The sequence below is a fragment of the Equus przewalskii genome, chromosome 9 (assembly GCF_037783145.1).
Source record: "Equus przewalskii isolate Varuska chromosome 9, EquPr2, whole genome shotgun sequence".
NCBI lineage: Eukaryota > Metazoa > Chordata > Mammalia > Perissodactyla > Equidae > Equus > Equus przewalskii.
In genome coordinates, this window is record NC_091839.1 from 9279106 (window position 1) to 9299193 (window position 20088).

The following is a 20088-nucleotide window of genomic DNA, read 5'->3' on the forward strand; positions in this document are numbered from 1 at the left end:
GACAGTCAGAAATCCTGCCTAGAATACGTGACATTCGGGGCCCGAACAATGCTGCCTGTGCCCGTGATGCTTTTAGGAGGGGCACGGTTTGGTATCTGCCTCCCCATCCTTTTTTTTTTTCTTTTAATAATCTTGGCCAATTCCTTAGCTTCTCTCCCTTCTGCAGATGTTGGGGACTTGGCGTCTGGGAGGGGGTAACAGAGGGACTGGGCAGGAGCCGCCCAGCCTGGGACACATCGCTGTGGGGAGTTAACATGGGATTTTTGACTCAGGGGCCAGAAATGTGCAGGGCTGTGCCATCTGTGTGTGCATATGTGTGAGAGGGACACAGAGACAGAGGCACGGGGACACAGATGGAGCAGAGACACAGAAACGCGGGGCAGGGATGCAGACAGAGGGTAGAGATGTGGAAATGGGGACAGGGACACAGAAACATGAGACCATTGGCTGGTTAACTGGGTGGTTGGTTGTCTGGTTAGTTGGTTATCTGGTTGGCTGGCTAGTTGGTTATCTGGCCAGGTGGCTGACTGGTTGCCTGGTTGGTTTTGATTTTGCGTGGGTTTTTTTTTTTATGGACTCAGAAAATTCTTCTGGAGGCCTCACCTCACCTCGGCTTCAGACCTAGGGACAGAGCAGGGAGCAGCAGGCGCAGGCATTTGGGTGTCTGACCACCACTTTGCCCCCAGCACGAGGGGACCCTGGGGGTGCTTTGTCACCGTCGTTGTTTTCTAAATCCTGATAAGGATGGGTGAGGGCTTATTGTGTGCCATCCACTGTGGGCAGTGGTGCCTCATGGGGATCCTCTCGGGCTCCTGCAGCAGTCCCACAGGTGGCACTGCCATCCTCTCTGGTGCGTGTTGGGGCCAGGATTTGATCCCAGGCCATCTGGCCCCAGAGCATGAGCCTCATTGCTGCCTTAAAATCACTCGAGGATGGACGGTGGGCATTTATTGAGCACTTACTGTTTTCCTAACTCTCTCCCTGCTTGTTAGCCATGGCAGTGGTTGTGATGGCCATCAATTTGTCCACCCGGGTTTGAGCCCCACCTCTGCCTTTTGCCTCCTTGCTGATCTTGAACAGGTACCTAGATTCTCTGAGCCTCGGTGTGCCCTTCTGTACAGTTGGGGGAACAGCAGGGCCCTTCCCCAGGACACCGCGTGGAGTGAGCAGAGCCGGGGTGCGGCCCGTGCTTCCTCGAGGGGCTGCTGTTGCTCCGTCGGTTGGGGAACAGGGCCCCCGGCGCAGGCCTCCCCCCTGGGCTCCTGGCTCTAAGGGCCAGGTTTTGCTCTCCCTTTTGACAGCTTGTGCTCTCATGCAGTGGCCCCAGGACTGGGCACAGGGCGGAGGCTGGAGTCAGCCAGAGCCAGGTTCAGAACCCCCACTCCTCCTCTCATCCCTGCTGTGCCCTTGGGGACCTCGGTTTCCCCATGTTGAAGTGGAGGTGATGAGAGCCCGCCTCCAAAGGTCACCAGGAGACTTGAGTGCAGTGTTCTGTGACCAGCGCTCTGCACGGGGCGTGGCCCTCGGCAGCCCCAGATCAGGGGACAGTTAGGGTGGTCACTGCTGGGCCCCGGATAACAGCACCCGGCTGCGTGCCCCGCTTACCCACCTCCCTCCCACCGCAGGGAGCCTTCCTGGCCACGGGGTCCCTGGGGGCCTCCCTGCTCCCCCTCACCCCCCCGGAGCCGTCCTCAGGTGAGGACAAGCAGACCCGGAGAGGCCCGGGCTGGCTCCCCAGGGCGGGCTGGGAGGAACAGGACTCTGGCAGATGTTCTCTGACAAGAAGTCCCTGGCTCTGTTTAATCAAGATTGTCAAATATTGATTTAATCTCCAGGCCCAGCAGATGTGATCCTAACAGGTTTCAGTGGCAATTAGCTGGGATTCGTTTGCAAGTCAGGCTCCATGCTGACAAGACACTGCCTTCTAAAGGAGCCTGGCCTGGCCACAGGAGTGGGCCCTAGGGGCACGGACTAAACATGTAACCAGCAGCCCCACCTGGGCGCCAGCAACCTCAGAGCAGACCCAGAAGCCCCTGTGGGCCCAGCGTTGCCCCACGCAGTAATAGTGGGGACACTCGGGGTGCAAGGCAGCTGCTGTTTACCAAAAGTTTCAGTATCGAAGTAAACGGCATGGCCACCCCAGTGCAGCAGCTTCAGGACAGGCCTGGCTAGAGCCAGCGAGGTCCCTCTGGGGTGTCCGGCCACCTGGAGCAGGGGTTGTGCCCCCGATTGAACCTCCCCAGGAGGGGCTTCCCTGACCAACAGGCCCCTCATCTGGGCCTTCCAGGCCCCCAGCCCAGCTCTGCAGCATCACCCCCCGCACCCGCGGGGCTGTGGCTCCTGGGTGGGCCTGGCGCCGGTGCCCAGACTCCGGGAAGCATGCTTTTTTAATTTTGCACATCGCAGTCTCATTTGAAGTGAGTGGGCCTGCGCCCAGAGCTGCAGCAAGAGGCCCAACCACATGTGCTTCAGGGAGGCAGCCACACCCGCCCGACCCCACGGGGACTCGCAGGGGCCCCTCCCCATGGCGCTGGCGCTGGGCTGCCAGGAAGGGGGGGTTCGCCCCTCTTCTTGTTCAAGGCAGGCCACCCTGGGACTGAGGACCCAGCGTTCATCCCAAGGCCACATTTGGTTCCGTTCGTTTGCTTGAGATTTTTCTTTTTACTATTACACAAGTAAAAACAACAATAGCTGGCACTTGTCTATCATTGTGTGCCGGAGACCGTCTGAGTCTGCATTCATTAACTCATGCCGTCCCCGAGAGCTCAGCCCTGCCATGTCCACTTGACAGATGGGGAAACTGAGGTACAGCGTGGCTAACTTACCTGCCTCTCCCTAGCTGGTCAGGTGGCAGAACTGGGAGCTGGACCTGGCTGGTCTTTGCTTCTAAGCTCTGTGCTGCAGCCGCCACGTCAGGGAGGATGGCCAAGAGCTGGTAACGAGGAAGAAAAGCAACTAGGAAGATAGTTCTCCATAAGCCTGGAAAGATCCAAGCATTTCACCAAGCATTTCACCAAGCATCTCATGCTCGCTTTACAACTGAAAACGTAACCCCAGCCTGAGACGCCACCCCTCCGCGCCCGCCATGCCTCTCCTTGTAGACTCACAGAGAAAGGTCTAGAAGAAGGCACGCAGGACCTGTTCACAGGGCTTCGCTCCAGGGTGCAGACTGGGGCAGGGCCTCAGAGGGGCCTGAGGCCGGCCTTGAACTGAGACACATCAAATTTTTTTTTAACGTTTCCCTTTTTGTCCACCCTGTTTTATTCCTTAGAAGTAACCACTGTTAGCAGTTTGGTGGCTGTCTTCCCAGGCACTTTCCTGTACATTTAGAGACAGTTGTGTACACACACATTAATCATCTCCCCACCCCCCCCCCCCCCCCCCCGCTTTCGCTGAAACCAAACAGGGCCATGCTATACAAACTATTCCACAACTTGTCTCTCCCTTCGCAAGTGGCAACATAGAGTAGAAGAGTACAGATTACGAAGCTGGATTGTGTGGGTTCGAATCCCAGTGCACCATTTTCTAGCGGAGTGACCTTGGGCAGGCTACTCAACCTCTCTGAACTCAGTTGCATTGGCTTTAAAATGAGGATGGTATTAGTCCCTCCCTCACAGGGTTGTCGAAAGGTTTAAATGGCTGACTGTGTGTAAAGCCCTTAGCCTGGTGCACAGTAAGCACTCAGTAAGTGTGAGCTGAGCTCATTCACTCGGGGCCACGTGGGCGTCTTGCATGCATGACACACAGTGCTACCTCTCTGTTTATCCCGTCTGCATTGTGTTCCCTGGAATAGAGGCGCCCACATTCCCTTAACCCGTCCCCCGCTGGTGGCCCCGGCTCTTCCGTGTCACAGCAGCGTGGCAGTGGGAAGGCCCTGCAGTCCGACCACCGTGCCCCTGTCTTCCGATATGCACTGGTGTGACTGAGGGACAGACTCCTGGAAGTGAAATGGCTGGATTAAAATAAAAGTGTGCACACCTAAAATTGCAGTGCATAATTCCAGTTCATTCTTCCTGTTCCCCCCAGGGGAAAAAATGATACCACTTTACACCCTTAGAGGCGGTCCAGGCCACTCGGGACCTCTGACCCACATGGGACCCCCATCTGTTTGAGTGCCATGGCTGTACATGGCTGTGCTTGCCCGTGTGGGGACTACCCCGATGCCTCACTAGGAACGCGGGCCCCTTCTTTCCACCTGGGAGGGTTTAAATTAGGTACACCGATCCTCTGGGTTTTTTGACATTAAATGTGAAAGTGCAGGTTTCACAGTGTGTTATTGTGATAGAATAATAAATATATATTTGGTCTTCATCCGGGTTCCTGGCATAAAACCCTTGGAATTTGCTGAGTGACATGGGCGATAGTGTTTTTGGTTATTCATGATAAGCTCCTTTCAACCATACCTGAGTTTATGCTAAGGAGGGGACCCCTGGTGGGCCCCTAGATAGCTTCAGGATGGGGCTGGTTGCCCCGGGGAGCCCACTGTGCGGTTGGAGAGGGTCAGAACTTTCAGCCCTACCCAGGGATTGAGTTAATTACCGATGGCCAGGTTTAATCAATTATACCTACTTAATGGGAACACCCTAAACAACGGGGCTCAGAGCGATCGCATCCATGTGCTGGGAGCCCTCCAGCTGCTGCGCTGGGGACCCTTGTGGACCTCATCCTGTGGACCTGTTCATCTGGCTGTTCATCTGTATCCTTTATAATAAATCAGGAATCGTACGTAAAAGGTTTCCCTGAGTTCGGTGAGCTCTTATAGCAAATTATTGAACCTGAGAAGGGGTCGTGGGAACCCCGATTTGTAGCCAAGTCAGAAGTGGGGGGGAAGCCCTGTGGGACTGAGCCTCTGCCTGTGGGGTCTGATGCCAGCTCTGCGTAGTGAGCATCAGGACCAAATGAAATTGTACAACACCCATAGGGTGTCTGCGGAGAAGTGGAGAATTGCTTCGTGTGGAAAACCCACACGTTTGGTGTCAGAAGTGGTGGAAGTAGGGATCAGAGCGCACACGGCCACGGGTCCGGTGCCACTCATTGTTCCAGGCTGAGGGAGCAGCGCCTGTGCCGCGGCGCCTCCTGCTGAGCCGGATGGATGAGTCCACTGTCTCCTTCCTGGGGGAGCCCCCAGGTGGTCCCCTGTGTGCTCAGGTTTCAAATAAAGTGGGAGAGACATGGGCGAGAAAATAGCTCCTTACCCTGAAATCCGCTGAGCGGTGGGTGACTTTCTGGAGTTTCGTCCTCAGGAATTCATTTTGAAGCTACTTGCGTCCTTCATGCATTCACACAACACACGCGTTTGGACCGCGCCATCTTTTATTTAGAGCCAAGTAGTGGAGTGTGGGAGCCAGACTGTCGAGGCTTGAACCCCAGCTGCTCCACCAGCTGTGGGGTGGGCCACGTGGCCTTCGCCTCATCTGTGAAATGGGCATGCTAGAAGCCCTCCCTTGTAAGGTGATTATAACACGCAAGTTAATACACGCCAAGTGTGTGGCCCCGCGCCAGGCATGTGGGAGAGTCTGTGTTAGCCTTACTGTCACTACTGTCATCACCATATTGTCCCCCCCACCCCACACGGCAAGGACACATGGGGTAGATCCCAGTGCGCTGCAGACTTGGAGCTCTTGAGAGTCTCAGGAGGACAAAAAACGCTCCAAGGCTGCGGTCCTTGAGTGCGCAGACGCCTGGGGGCTCAGCCGGGGGAGGGGCCACGGGGAACAAGTCGGGGTCAGCCCGCTGCACTGGGGGACAAGGGGCAGGGACAAGGTTCCCGGGGCAGCAGTCCCTCGAAATACCTCCTGTAATGATCACCCATGCTCTTCAGACCAATAACTGTCAGCCAGCCCTGCAAGCACCTGGTCCTCCCCAGGGCCCCCGCTCCCTGCCTCCGTCACACCCGCCCTCCTGCCTCCCCCTATCCGGCTAATGGGGCGTGGTCTGTCCTGCTCAGGACTGTATCTTCTTGTGAAACGTGCACAGTAGGTGCTTAAGAAATGTACTGAATAAGTGAATGGATTTTAAGTGCTTGGTGTTTGTGGAATGAATGAATGAGTTATACACACCTGGTAAGTGTGGAATAAATTTTTAGTACTTTTTTTTTTGTCCAAATGAATGTTTTGGACTGAATGATTCGTAAGAATGTGGTAGGTGCTTGCTGTATGAGTGAGTGAGTGAATGAATGAGTTTTAGGGACTAACTGGTTTGTTGTCACTGTCCTGAGCCGTCCTGAGCTCTTGGGTCCCACTGAGCCCACAGCACAGTGACTGGATCACACTTCCATGGAGGGGAAGCAGCCGGAGCAGATCGGGGCCGCCCTGGACACAGAGGCTGCATGGGAGGAGGCCCTGGATACCCTCTGCCCCCTCATCCGCCGGCCCCCACCCCCAGACACACTCCACTCACTCACTACTTTCAGCTCTTGGACGTGCTTCTTTCCTGGGACAGACACACCTGGGCACCAGGCGAGCCCCGCCTACCCTCAGGTCACAGACCCCCCCCCCCGCAAGCCGGTGCTCCCTCTTCCCAGTGATATTGTCGTCCATCCCTCATTTAGTCAGCAGAGGTTTATTAATGGCTTCCTATGGCCTGTGCTGGGGATGCAGGCAGTGGCTAAGAGGCTCACATTCAGTGCCTCGCAAACCTTACATATGGCAAACAATTAATTACATGGTAAATTACTTACATATATTGATGTAGGTGCCCCCAAAGAGAAAGGCAGAGTGCTCCGGATTGAGCAAGGTTGGTGAGAAGGGAAGGTCATGTGAGAAAGTAGCATTTGTCCTCAGTCTTGAGAAAATCACATGGGTAAGGGAAGGAGCAGCAAGGATGGCATGTACAAAGGCCCTGAGGCAGCAGGGAGGACAGGGCATAAGAGGAACTGAAAGAAGGACATTGTGGCCTGGGCCCTGAGAGCCAGGGCTTTGAAGAGGGGTGGAGAGCCTTGAGGGCTGAGGTGAGGATTTTGAACTTTCTCCTAAGATTGCTCTGCCTGCTGGGTGAAGAAGGGCCCTTTGTGGGGAGCAGGAGGGACAGCAGTGAGGCTGTGGTGTGATCAGCCAGTGAGAAGTCACGGTGGCTCGGGCCAGGGTGGGCACTGGGAAGGGAGGACGGACTCAGATCTGCCGGGGGGAGTCAGTGGGACTGCGGTTGTTGGACTGGACGTGTGGAGGGAAGGCTCACATTGCCGCTGATGTTTCCTGCCTGGGATGGAAGGAGCACCCTCACTGGGACCTGGAAGAAGCAGGTGAGCAATTGCCTTCCTGTTCGGACCAACACTCTGGTGTACCTGCCTGTTGACATCAGTCCTGGGTGTGTGACTAGATTTGGCCTGTGAAATGTGAGCAGAAGTGACACTGGTTGTTCCTGAGCAGGAGCTCAGAGGGCCGTTGCGTGGTTCAGCCGTGTCTCTTCCCTCTGAAATGGGCGCAGTCTCAGGAAAGGGCCACTCTGTCAACTGGGAGCGAAGCTGGTCTGAGCAGGGCCCTTGGCCAACCCGTGATGGACATGCAGCGTGGGCAAGACCAGACCTTTGTTATGTCAGCCTCTGAGCACTTGGGGACCTTTGTTACTGCAGCACAGCTTCGCCCATCCTGACTCCTGAGAAGGTCCGAGGCTGGTGGATGGGGAGAGAGCGAGAGTTGCAGCTGGGAATGTCCGGTTGGCAGTACACGTGAGCTGCAAAGGTGTTGATGTCAAGTAAGCAGATAATAACGATGGCTACCTCATGGACTTGTTGCGAGAGTTAAGAGAGACGACAGAAGTGCTTAGAAAAGGACCTGGACCTCAGAAGGATCATAGTCACGGTAGCTGCTGTTACAGTTGTTTTGTGATGTAACTAAACTGTCCAGTGGCGGGAAGTGGAATAGTGCTGGCTTCAGGTCCAGCTTGATGCAGAGACTCAAATGCTGACTACAGCCCCCAGATTCTCCCTAAGTCTCAGCTCCTTTCACTGATGGTTCCCCCCTCATGGTCACAAGATGGCTGCAGTGATTCCATCCTTCACGTCCTCTCAGACTCAGGGTAAGAGGGGAAAGCAGAGTCTTCAGCCCCTGCACTCCTGGCAGAGATGTCACTGGGTCTCACTGGTTCTGATCAGGTCACATGATTTGTTCCCAAGCTCCAGAGGAGCCCCGTTTCTGGCCCATTGGGTGGGAGTCAGAGAGGGTAGGTTCCCAGAGAGAAACCTGGGCTGTTGTTGGGAAAAGGAAGCTTTCCCATGGAAGCTGGGGAAGCAAAACATGTACGTCTGGCACTGGAAGGCGTGTGTTCTCCCGTCTGCTCTGGCCTGTGAGGTTCTGGTGGACATTGTGGCCACACGGAGCAGAGCCCTTCAGGATACTGAGGCTGTGCGCTCGCCTCTTATCCCGCTGTTCCAGGCTTCAGGTTTGGGGGCCTGATAAGGGAGCCTCCTCCCAGCTCAGACTCCCCAGCTCCTTCCCAGGCGACAGTCAGGGAGCGTTCACACAGGTCCACCGTTGGCTGCCTGCTCTCCTAACAGACTCAGACATTCCCAGGGATGATCACAGATTCTTTCCAGCTTCCCTGGCACCCGGAGTGGCCATAAGTGACCCCATTCTGGCCAATGAGACATAAAAGAAAGTCTCTGGAGGTAGGGCAAATGTTCTAGCAAAGGTTCTTCCTGATCGGGGGCACATGGGCAAGAACACGCCTACATCTCCCTCTATTTCCCCCTTGCTCGTGGTTCAGGGAGAAGCATGGCTGTGGCCGCCAGCTTGCAGCCATGAGCCCAGAAGCCAAAGATGGAAGCCAGCAGCACCGGGAGGGAGGCAGGCGGGATGGGGGAGAAAGAAACCGCCTGACATCATCCACTGGACCGAGGGTGGTGCCGGCATCTCTGGCCTCCTTGTCACACGTGATGATGAAATGTCTTCATCGCCCGAGCCGCCCCGTTAAACAGTGTTCTGTTCACTGCAGCCAGATGCGTCCCACTTGACTCTCCCACAGCCACTTGCTTCTCATTGTGCTGCTGTCGTGGCCCCGTCCCTTCACACCACCAGCCCCAGCTGATTCCTCGCACACGGCGCTGTGTGTTAGTCACGTTCTCGGATGCCAGCAGCAGAAGCTGCGCTTGACAGTCTTGAGCAGAAGCAGAATTGATAACCATCATTGGGCCAGAGGAGCAATCACAGAAAACACGGGAGCCCAGGGAGGCTGGAGGGAAGGAAGCAAGGGTCCCCAGCAGTCACTGTGGGAAAAGTCAGGGCCACATGCCCCGCCTCTGCAGGACACCCTCCAGCCTCTGTGCTCTTAGCTGGGGTCCTGGGTCCCCCTCCCCCATGCCTGTGCTTCTGTCATTAGGGAGAAGGGGTGGACCTCCTGCCGAAGATACGTGAAGGAGTGGTATTAATAGCTGTGGCCGTGAGGCGGGTGGTATTGTCCCCATTTTACAGAGTGAAATTAAGTCACAGTTTCAGTAGCCAGTCCATGGCACATCCAGGCGGTCTGGCTCTCATGGCAGTCGGGGCTTTCTCATCAGGAAGGTCAGCGTGCTTTCAGGAAGGGGGAGCTCGGCCACAGACAGCTGGAAAGGGACCAATGTGCACCAGTCCCTGGATCTCAGAGAGGCCGTGGGTGTCACTCAGCCTCCGAGCATCACAGGGAGACTCGACTGCACCTGCTCAGAGAGGGGATTTGTGCAAAGGGAGTGGGGCCTTGAGAACATTTGTGTGTTTTCACAGAAGGGAGCAAAATGGATTGGGAGTTTCCGACTGAGCTGCAAACAGAATGCCATCAGTGAAGCCTGTGGGTCGGGAGGTGCTTGCGTCAGCCAGTCAGGGTCACATCCGGGCCACTGGTTTTCCCAGCCAGCCCCAGTGCGGCCTCACGGGACTGATCCTCTGCACTCTGCCAGGCTGACCCAGGGGCGCGCCGGGCTGCCAGTGCAGGCAGTGCCCTCGGCCGGCCAGACCCCTTAGCTTGGCCTGGGACCCAGCAGCCCGCGGAGTGTGGGGCTGGCCTCAGGCCCTCCTCTCTGGCAGAGCTGCCACACTGACAGTCACCAGAGGTCGCACACCAGCAGCCCCCGCCCACATCCAGCCCACGTACTTGCTTTGTTGACCCTCATTGTGGTTTTGGTTGGTAATGTTCTTAAGTACTTATCTGTTTATTAGAAGAAGTCCATGCAAATAATTGGCAAAAGATTGCCAGTGGTGTAGAACGAAAAGTAAACTTCTTTCAAAACACAGGTCCTGGGGAGTACTAAGTACTAAGGGGAAAGTACTAAGTACCAGTACTAAGGGGAAAACATGAAGTGGGGGGAAGGCACCCAGTTCCCCTCCCCAGAGACAACCACTGTGAGCAGTTTCTTGAAAAGCCTTCTAGAGATCATCTCTGCATGGTAGGTGGTGGTGGTTGCCATATATTTTTTTTTTCAAATTGGGAGATTTTGCACACGATTCTAGATTTCTGGCTTCCCCTGAAAACTCTGATGGTCTGGCATCCACGTTCTTGCAAGGCTGGTCCCCGGAGCTGAGGTGCACCTGCTCTTGAGACGCCCCCGCCGTCCAGGTCACTGAAGACTCGCCTCCTGGCTCCCGTAGCCAGCCCGGCCTAGGAGCTCTCCGCTTTCCTCCCCTTCTCTGCCCCCTCCCCTGCGTGCTCCCTGCTCGTGGGGAACCAGGAAGAGGGGTGCCCTCTTGCCTGCCCCCCCCACCTCCACTTCCCATCTTCCCAGAGACTGTAGGCCCGCCTCACTCTTTCTCTCTGTGAATGTGTCAGGTGTCCCCTCAGTCTCTCTGCCAGCTCACTCCGTACGTCTGGGCACGAGTTAGGAAATGCCCCCTACATACTCACACTCACGCACTCACACACACACACACACACACTCACACAGGAGGCCTGCCACGTGCTCGCTCAGAGCACCAGCACACATTGACCCCATGGCCATGTCTGGCTCCACATTCCAAGGGAGAGAAGTTATTGGTCCCCGTGCGTCAGATGCCCAGCCCGAACCAGCGCTCTGCTGCCCTGAGCAGAAGCAGGAGGGGTCACAGCTGCTGGGACAACCCACAGGGTCTGCCCCAGACCGCGCCCACTGTCCCCTTCCTCCCCCGCAGAGCGTTCCATCTTCCAGAACTTGAGGGAGACAGAAAGGGAGGTGATCCTGCAGAGTCCTCGGGTTGCCAGGCAGAAGCCGGGCTCCCTTCCCTGGAGCTCTGCACGCTGGGATGTGCTCCTCCGGTGGGTTAGGTAGGGCTGCCTGCTCGCTGGTCCCTACAGTACATAGTGGACGAGAGTCCTGGATGCTCTTCTTGAGGCTGGGAGGCGGGGCTGGGACACCCCGCCGTCCTGGAACTGATGAGTTAGCATCGGAGACGGTAAACAGGTAATGAACAAGAGAATATCAATTGGTGGTAACTGCTAAGGAAAGAAAGCAAGCAGAGTGGGTGACAGAGAAAGGCTTTGAGGGGACGGGAGCTTCTCCATCTGCATGCGGTGGTTGGAAAGCTTCCTTGAAGAGTCGACGCCATGGAGGGAACCAGCCTGGTGAAGAACCCAGGAAGGATACCGAGAGAGCCTGGATGGGGTTGGTATGTCAGAGAACAAAAAAGCAGGCCAGTGTGATGGGCTCTTGGTCAGGGAGGGGAGGGGCATCAAGCAGACGCAGAGCCAGATCCTGTGGGGCTGGTGGGCCCGCAGAAGGAATTTGGGTTTTATTCCTAATGCAACAAGGAGCCAAGGAGGGGGGCGGGAGGGGCAGGGTCTCAGCAAAGAAAGGACGGGAGCTGATCAACCGGCTCCTGGGATCTATTGGTCATGTAGGTTTCTAAAGAGATTCCCTCGCCCAAATCCACCAGCGCTCACGGTGCCTCAGCGCTTATTGTCGCTTCCTTTCTGGTGGGGGGCTGGTCGGGCAGACTGCAGAACAGATGGACAACGGTCTGGCCTGTCCCTGCAGCCACCCCTAGACAGGACTCACGGGACAGAGGAACGTGTTCAGTGACACCACAGGGAAAAGTCAGCCAGATCCTGGGACAAGGGACCCCACTCCTTCCACAAGGAAGTCCCATCAAAGTAACGGTGGCGGGGGGCATTATAGAGTACAAGAGACTTAAATACGTCTGCCAGAGCGGAGTATGGCTCTCGTTTGCATCCTGACTTGAACAAACCAGCAAAGACATCTTGGAGACGATGGGGAGATGTAATGCAGATGGGGTACCACATGGGATTAAAGAATTCTTACTCATCTAGACGGGTTTGATAAAGGCATCGTGGTTATTTCTTTACAGGCCTTATCTGCTAGAGATACAGTCTGGAGTATTGACGGGTGAAATGGCCTGATGTCTGGGATTTACTCTAAAATATTCTGTCAGAAACACAAAGGACAGGAGCGGGTGGAGAGCCGAAGCAGGCATGGCTACTAGTTAGTGGCGGTTGCAGCTGGCGGGGTGGCTCATCACGCCCTTCTCTCTGCTTTTGGGCATGTTTGAAAATGTCTAAAATAGGAAGGTTTTGTAAGTGAGTAAAGCTGTCCAAAAAAGTCCTCCTCTGGAAGCTGTCACGTCCCGCTCACCTTTACTTCTCTCCTTTCTAGGATGGCCGCGAGGATACCGATGCAGCCTGCTGGCCGGCACCCACATCTACCACTGGCCCTGCCCTGCTGAGCCGCCCATTCTGGAGCCGCAGGACAGCAGCCGCTGCCCGAGGCTGTTCCGGCGCCGTGGTCCACAGCGATGGTGGAGAACTGGACTCCACAGGCTCACAACGTTCCCGTCAGGCTTCAGGGCCCAGCATCCTTCCTCCTGGGACTGGTGGCCCTGAACAATGGCTGAGGCCCAGGGGACCCCATAAAGTTACCTGACAGCTTCCGGGGGCCAGTAGCACTCCAGTGCCCGTGGACTATGACCACCTATCGGCCCATTCCCAATGATGCTGTGGACCTGGCAGCCAGCTGTGGGGTCAGGGGGGCCGATGTCCTCCCGGGGCCACACACAGGGGACTACGCCCCCATGGGATTCTGGGTCCAGAACGGCAGCATGGCCCAGCCTGTTGAGAGCCCCGCCAGCGCCACCACCCGACCCAGCCCCACCACCCCCGCGATGCCCAAGATGGGCGTGCGCGCCCGAGTGGCCGACTGGCCACCCAAGCGGGAGGCCCTGAGAGAGCAGAACAACCCCAGCCCCTCACAGGACACAGACGGCACGAAGGCCACAAAGGTGGCCCATCCCATGAGGAGCATCCAGAACGGACAGCCCCCCGCCAGCACCCCGGCTTTCTCGGGGTCCAAAGCCTTTCACCGGCTGTCCAGGAGAAGGTCCAAAGACGTGGAGTTCCAGGACGGGTGGCCGCGGTCCCCGGGCAGGGCCTTCCTCCCCTTGCGGCACCGCAGCAGCAGCGAGATCACGCTCAGCGAGTGTGACGCGGAGGACGCGGCGGAGGCGCGGGGCGCGCGGCACGCGGGGGCACTGCCCCTCTTCCGCGAGTACGGGAGCACATCCTCCATCGACGTGCAGGGGGTGCCCGAGCAGAGCTTCTTCGACATCCTCAACGAGTTCCGCAACGAGCAGCCCGAGGCCCGGGGAGCCCCGCGCCTCCCCGAGCTTGACCGGGGCGCGCACGTCCCCGGGGGCGGCGCCAAGGGGGACTCCCGCCACGGGCAGCCCGGCAAGGACGGCCTGGTGGCGCTGCAGCCCACGAAGGAGAAGGCGCGGAAGAAGCCCCCGCGGGGCCCGGGCGCCGGGGACGCGGGGGACTCGTGCATCTTCCGCAAGCTGCGGAGCGGCCGCGCCGAGGCCGAGGCGGCCCGGGCGCCCGGGGAGGCGGAGGAGGCGCGGGGCGGCCCGGAGGCCGGGCGGCCGTGGGTGTGCCAGAGGAGCTTCGCGCACTTCGACGTGCAGAGCATGCTGTTCGACCTGCACGAGGCGGCCGCCAACCGCGCGTCCACGGCGCAGCGGCGCAACACCACCACCGGCGCCTCAGCCGCCTCGGCCACCGCCGCCCCAGGTGCCACGCGCACCCCCGGCCTCGGCGGCCCCGAGCCCGCCTTCGCCAGCACCGAGGACCTGAACTGCAAGGAGAACCTGGAGCAGGACCTGGGTGACGACACCAGCAACGAGCTGCTGCTCAGCTGCCCCCACTTCCGCAACGAGATCGGCGGCGAGCGCGAGCGCGACGTGAGCTTCTCCCGGGGGGCGGCCGGCTCCCCGGGGGGCGGCGGTGAGGGCCGCCCGGCAGAGCCCGCGCGCAGCGCCTACCGCACCAACGCCAGCATCTCGGTGCTCGAGGTGCCCAAGGAGCAGCAGCGGACGCAGAGCCGCCCGCGGCAGTACAGCATCGAGCACGTGGACCTGGGCGCACGCTACTACCAGGACTTCTTCGTGGGCAAAGGTGACGGCCGGGGCCCGGGGGACGGGGGTGGGGAGGAGGGGGCAGCTTGTCTCGGAGACGCCCCCTGCACACCCGTTCGCAGTGCTCCAGACCTGGCTCTCGGCACTGAGGGTGTGGCAGGAAAGCAAGCCCCCGCGGAGAAGGGCTGCGAGCCAGCCTCCTGGCCCCCACGGCTCACACTCCGAACCGTGAGCCCCAGGGGACAGTAGATGTGCCCGTATTCAGCAAATCTCTGCTCGGCTGAGCTATGTGCCAGGCACTTTCGAGAGCCTGAGGTTACAGTATTGACCAACTGAAAACAAAAATCTTGTTCTCCTGGTACTTAGCGATTTAGTGGGGTGAGACTAAGGCTGAAACTAGGTAATTAGGTGAAACGTGTGTCTGAAGGTGGCAAGTGTCGTGGAGGAGAGTGAAGCAGGGAAGAGGGAGACGGTGTCAGGGTGGGACGGGGGAGGCCGAGGGGCCTCCTAGGTTGGTGTGGTGTGGAGACTGGAGACAGTGTTCCTGGCACAGGGAACGTGGAGTACATCAGGCCTGGAACACTGGAGGACTAGGAGGGAGGTCAGGGTTGCGGGGACAGAGTGAGGAGAGGGGAAGGAGCGGAGGCACAGGTGACAGGGCAGAGCGTGGGGGTCTCTGTGGGCCATGGGAGGGCCCTCACTTTTGCCCTGAGTGAGGCGGAGCCGCAGGGGGGCTCTGGGCTGGAGAGGTCCTGGTCTGACTCCCTCTTGGGAACAGACCGTGGGGGTGGGGAGCCAGAGACCAGGGCGGGCCTGCTGTAATAGTCCAGGCAGGGGATGATGATGGACACGTCCAGGAGGGCGCCCAGGAGTGGGGAACAAACTGGCAGGTTCTGGAGCCCCTTGGAAGGTGGAGCTGTTGATATCTGGAAGGTGTTAACACCAGGGAGAGACGGGCTCCCTCCATCCCCAGGTTCCTTGGTGCTGGTGGGACAGTCCCAGGAAGCAGCATTGCAGAGTGCAGGGACCACAACCCGGGCAGCCACAGGGGCCAGGCGGGACCCACGCAGAAGTGAGGCATGCCATGCAGGGGCCAAGCACAGGGCAGCTTCTGCTTGGCTCCCGCCTGCTGTTGTCATGCAGGAAATGCAAACAAATCCAGTCTTGCCAGCCATTCCAGTTTTTCAAGATTCTCCTGAAATTCAGATTTTTTTAGTGTAGATTGTCCTAATTTTGTAAATGCTGGCAGCTGTATCGATTCAGAATTGCTTAAAACTGCTAGTTACAGGCTTAAACAAACAGAGGTGTATTTCTCTCATATAAGGAGGTCTGGAAGTCAGCAGCCCAGTCCTGATATGGTTGCTCCTCATCAGTGGAACGCCAACCATAGTGCATGGCCTCCAGCCCTCAGGGTGGTCTCCTGGTCCAAGATGGCTGCTGGAACTCCAGCCATCACATCCATGTTTCCAGGCAAAGAAAAAGAGTGAAGGATAAGAGCAAAAAGGCAGATCTCCTGTCAAGTCAGCTCCCTTTAAAGAGCTTTCTCAGAAGCCCTGTCCACTTGCTTCTACTCATTGGTCACTCCTATCTGCAAGGCAGGCTGGGAAATGTAAGTTTTTAGCTAGACACAATCCCTCTCTTTTTCTCCCTCAAAAGTAGAAGGTTTTTCTTAAAAAGGAAAAAGGGAGGGATAGGTGATGGATTGGCAGCTAGTATTCCACATCAGCTAGCTTAAAATGTGTTTGAGTGTCCTAGTCAAACATAATGAATGTCAGCTGGGCCGTCTCACTGGGCTCAGGTGCAGTCTCTGGAGCTCCAGCGTTGGGGTCAGACCCCTGCGATCGGGGTGTCTGCTCCAAAGCTTATTAGCTCTGTGACACATTTCAGCACTTGCACTCCGTCCTCCCGTGAGGAATGGAGATGACTGTTGCAGCATCGCATGCCCCAAGCCCAGGTGACACAGATCGAAAATAAAGGGGTGCAAAGAGAAAGTCCTGCCAGTTGCTAAACCCAGAGAAAGCAGCGAGGCAACACCACTGTCACACGAATTAGATTTCAAGGCCAAAAGCACTTGTTCGAGGAACTGAACATTTCATGTTGATTTTTTAAAAATCACCAAGGAACTCTTGTGGTTGTGAACCGTGTGTCCCTGGCAGCCTGCGTTGGGGTTCGTAAATAAAAACCCACTACAGGGAGAAGTGGGCAAATCCATACCCAGTGGGAGAAGACGACAGGGTCTCTGTTTGAAGCTGACGAATCCAGTAGCCAGAAAACAAGGATGCAGAGGATCCGAATAGCCCAGTGAAAGCCTGATTTTGCGTGTCTATGCAGTAATTTTGTGCCATGCCAGTAGAGGATACGTTGCTTTCAGCTCACACCCAGAAAGACCTCCTTAAGAGGACTCTGAAGTGGATCAGATAAGATGGTACATTAAAACACTTAGTTCTTCATCAGACACGCGTAAGTCCTCATCACGGAGCTTTAAAAAAAGCCATTTTCTGTAGACACGGTTTCTTGGTAGCCCCGGCAGCTTGTACATAAATTGGTTGTTGGTCAGTGTTTGTTGAGTGCCTCCCGCATGTCAGGACTGCAAGGTGGCGGGTGTGCGTCAGTGCGGAAGAACCTCTGTTGCTGCTTTGGGACTGAGCTGATATCCGGGAAGCACAGTCCTTTCTCTTTCTCTGGCCGGCTGGGGCGGTGGTGTCACCCACTGCAGGTGCTGTTCTGATTGGGGCCGTGAAGTAACACGTTTTTTGGGCCTTTGATGAGCCTTTGGTTTGCCAGGAGCGTCTCACAGGACCGGGAACCCTCAGTGAAATGTCAGAGCGCAGGGTGGGAAGGAGTCGCTGGCAGTGGGTGGCCGCTGGCTCACAGACGTGAAGGCAGACTGCTGGTGGGCGTCCCCCACGAGCTGGAGATGCTGGGGCCGCCCATCGGGAAGAGCTGTTTGCCTGGAAGGGCTCTGAGACAGGGGGAGCCAGCTGTCGCTGAGGGGAGGGGACAGGAGACTTCCCCCATGGGTCATTAAAAGCTCTGTCACCACGAGGACAAAAAGAGCAGCGTTTAAGCTTCCTGGGTTTGTAGGTACAGGGTTAGATGAAGTCGTGTTTAGGCACTTGAGTCCTGGGCCCTTTTCTCCACAACCGTTGTGCCGTGGGGACGGGACTAGCCCGCACTGCTCACGTGCCTCCTGTGTGCCCCGCTCCGCGCTTAGTGACTTACGTGACCCTCACAACCGCACTGAGAGGCGAGTCCGTCCTCCCTGATCCGGGCCATTTTACTGATGAGAATGCTGTCCAGTGTCTGAGCCCGGGCCGTACATCTGACAAGCGGCAGAGCCCAGATTTCAGCTGGGCAGGAGGCCTCCAGACTAGAATCTTCACCACTTTCCAAGGGCTGATGGGCAGCCAAGCTGAGGGAACCTTGGCAAAGACAGGATGATCCCAGTGAGGCTGGGTTTGTCACACGCCGTGTGTGGCGCTAAGCATTTTCTTTATGTGGCTTCGTTTCCCTGTCACATCAGCTCTGAATTGTGGGTCGCAGCTGGGCCCCCATTCCTCGGAGGAGAGCATGGAAGAGATGAGGCTCAGGAGTTCTGGGGCTTGTCAGAGGGGCATCATCGTACGGTCTCTCCTATGAGTGTGGCCGTGACCAGGCTTGAGGTTTGTGTGGCCGGATCCCACGGGTTGCACAAGCGCCCGCCCTAGCTGTCCCCTCAGGGACAGGCCGTGGGACGCCACCACCTTCCCGGGGGGCTGACTCTGAACTCGCCTGCTCTTCCCCCTCAGAGCATGCCAATTACTTTGGCGTGGACGAGAAGCTGGGGCCAGTGGCCGTGAGCATCAAGCGGGAGAAGCTGGAGGACCACAAGGAGCACGGGCCTCAGTACCAGTACAGGATCATCTTCCGGACCCGTGAGGTAGGCCTGTCACTGTCGTTAAGCATGTCACGGCCCTTCCTTTGCCCGGGTTCTGTGGGCAGGCGCTTCCCCTCCTGTAGTCCTTCCAACAACCTCTTGCAGGCCATCCGGTTAGCTCCCCATTTCACAGAAGGGAAAACTGAGACTCAGAGAAATGAAACCATTCCTACGGGGTCAGCGGGTCAGCGGCCAGGCCAGAATTAGGATCCAGCGTGTCTGGCGGCAGGGCCTGACATTCTTGCACATGCAAGAGATTCAGTGTGGTTGGCGCAAGAAATAAAGTAGGAAGTGTGAGACCGTGAGATGTCCTGCAGAATGGAAAGGAGAATTAAGACAACAGGCCTCAGGTGGGGTGGGAATTGGGGACGCTCAGCAGGGGGCTGTTGACGCCCGTGGGTCAAAACTCTCCCAGCATCTCTTTCCGTTCCGAGTAGGGAGCCCTGTTGTCCTCCCTTGGTCAGACGTCTTACCCTGGATTAAGTGTCAGCTGTGGCTAGGGGACAAGGCCTGTTGAGGGCAGGCTGCCACATTAGAACTCTGACTTGTAACTGACAGAAATCTAATTCTAACTGGTTTAAGCCAGAAGTAGAATTCATTGGTTCATGAGACTGCAACTCCAGGCATAGGGCTAGCTTCAGGCATAGCTGGATCCAGGCATTCAAGTGATGTCACCAGAGCTCTGCCTCCTTATCTCTCTGATCCCCTAGGCTCTGCTTCTTTTTTTGCGTTGTGACTGTCATTTTCTTCTGCCCCCGACAAGCTCTGTCCATGTCATAGGAAAGTGGAGACCGGCTGCTCAAATCTTCTTCATCTTTAAGAGACTCTTATCTGCCGAATCTCCTGGGGGGACTCTGACTGGCCCTGCTTAGATCACAAGCCCACACCTTGGGCCAGTCCATGTCATCAGGGGTGATAGAGAAACTGGCCTGATCTGGGACATGTGCTCCACCCTGGGGCCAGGGGCAGAGCACTGTGATTGACAGTTGCATCAGAGCCACCTGGAGGAGGCAGCAGACGGTTCCTCCGAAAAAAGAGGGGCACTAGGCTAGCAGAAATGATGGAGACTTCCAAAAGACCCAAGTAAGGAAGACCTTGCCAGAAAAGGGGCAGTCGTCAGCGGGGCAGGCCCCCCAGAATGGGTCTCCCTCTGCCCGGCATTGCCGGTCCCCGTTGGGCCTGGCCTTAGCCCAGACACGGGAACCCAGCAGGCTGCTCTGTCAGGGACTGTGGGGGTGGGGCCCACCAGGCCTGGACCTCGTCCAGACCGGCAGATGCCGCACGAGGCCCCAGCCCCGTCCCCTCACGGGGACCTTCATGCTCCGGGGACTGAGACGGCACGGAGGCTCTGAGGCAAGGCAGCCCCAGACCGCAGGTGGGCACCGGCCCCCTATCTCCCGAGCCTCCCGCCCCACCTTCCTGGCCACGTGAGCAGAATGTGAGGTGACAGCTCACACTGCCTCCGACTGTTGTATCGGACACGGGGAACTGCCGGGTGAAATGACGACAGTCGTGTGCTGACAGATAGTATTTATTGCAGTTGCTGCTGGACCGCGCATCTCAGTGACCTTGGGTGTCGGGCATTTTCTCTGCCTTCACGTGTGTCCAATCATTCAGCGTCATGACAGTCGTACGATGAGAGCAGTGCTGTCCTCGTGTACAGCTGACGAAACAGGCCCGGAGAGGTTAGGGGACTTGCCGATGTCAGCCTGTGCTCGGCCACCGTTCGCCCCCTCTGGGGTTCCCCTGACTCAGCCCAGACCGCACAGCAGGCCCAGCCGTGGGTTATGAACTCAGCTTCCTGCCAGCCTTTCTGTCTCGTTGGGTTTCTTTTTAATGAAAGTAGTGTGTGTAGGATGAATTTTTAAA

The 20088-nt window shown here is 57.2% G+C and overlaps 2 protein-coding genes across 5 annotated transcripts in view; both read left to right on the forward strand.

The window, feature by feature from the left end:
* LOC139073680 (collagen alpha-1(I) chain-like) overlaps window positions 1-12817 on the forward strand; it is a 128884-nt gene extending 116067 nt beyond the window's left edge. Inside the window, exon 3 of the mRNA XM_070559518.1 lies at window positions 12551-12817. Within this exon, the coding sequence (XP_070415619.1) occupies window positions 12551-12817 (267 nt within the window). The remainder of the gene's footprint in view (window positions 1-12550) is intronic.
* SIPA1L3 (signal induced proliferation associated 1 like 3) overlaps window positions 12718-20088 on the forward strand; it is a 93023-nt gene continuing 85652 nt past the window's right edge. For all 4 annotated transcript variants that reach the window (XM_070557636.1, XM_070557637.1, XM_070557639.1 and 1 more), the window contains exons 1-2: window positions 12718-14343; window positions 18092-18222. In XM_070557636.1, coding sequence (XP_070413737.1) covers window positions 12858-14343; window positions 18092-18222 — 1617 coding nt within the window. In that variant the 5' untranslated portion in view covers window positions 12718-12857. The remainder of the gene's footprint in view (window positions 14344-18091; window positions 18223-20088) is intronic.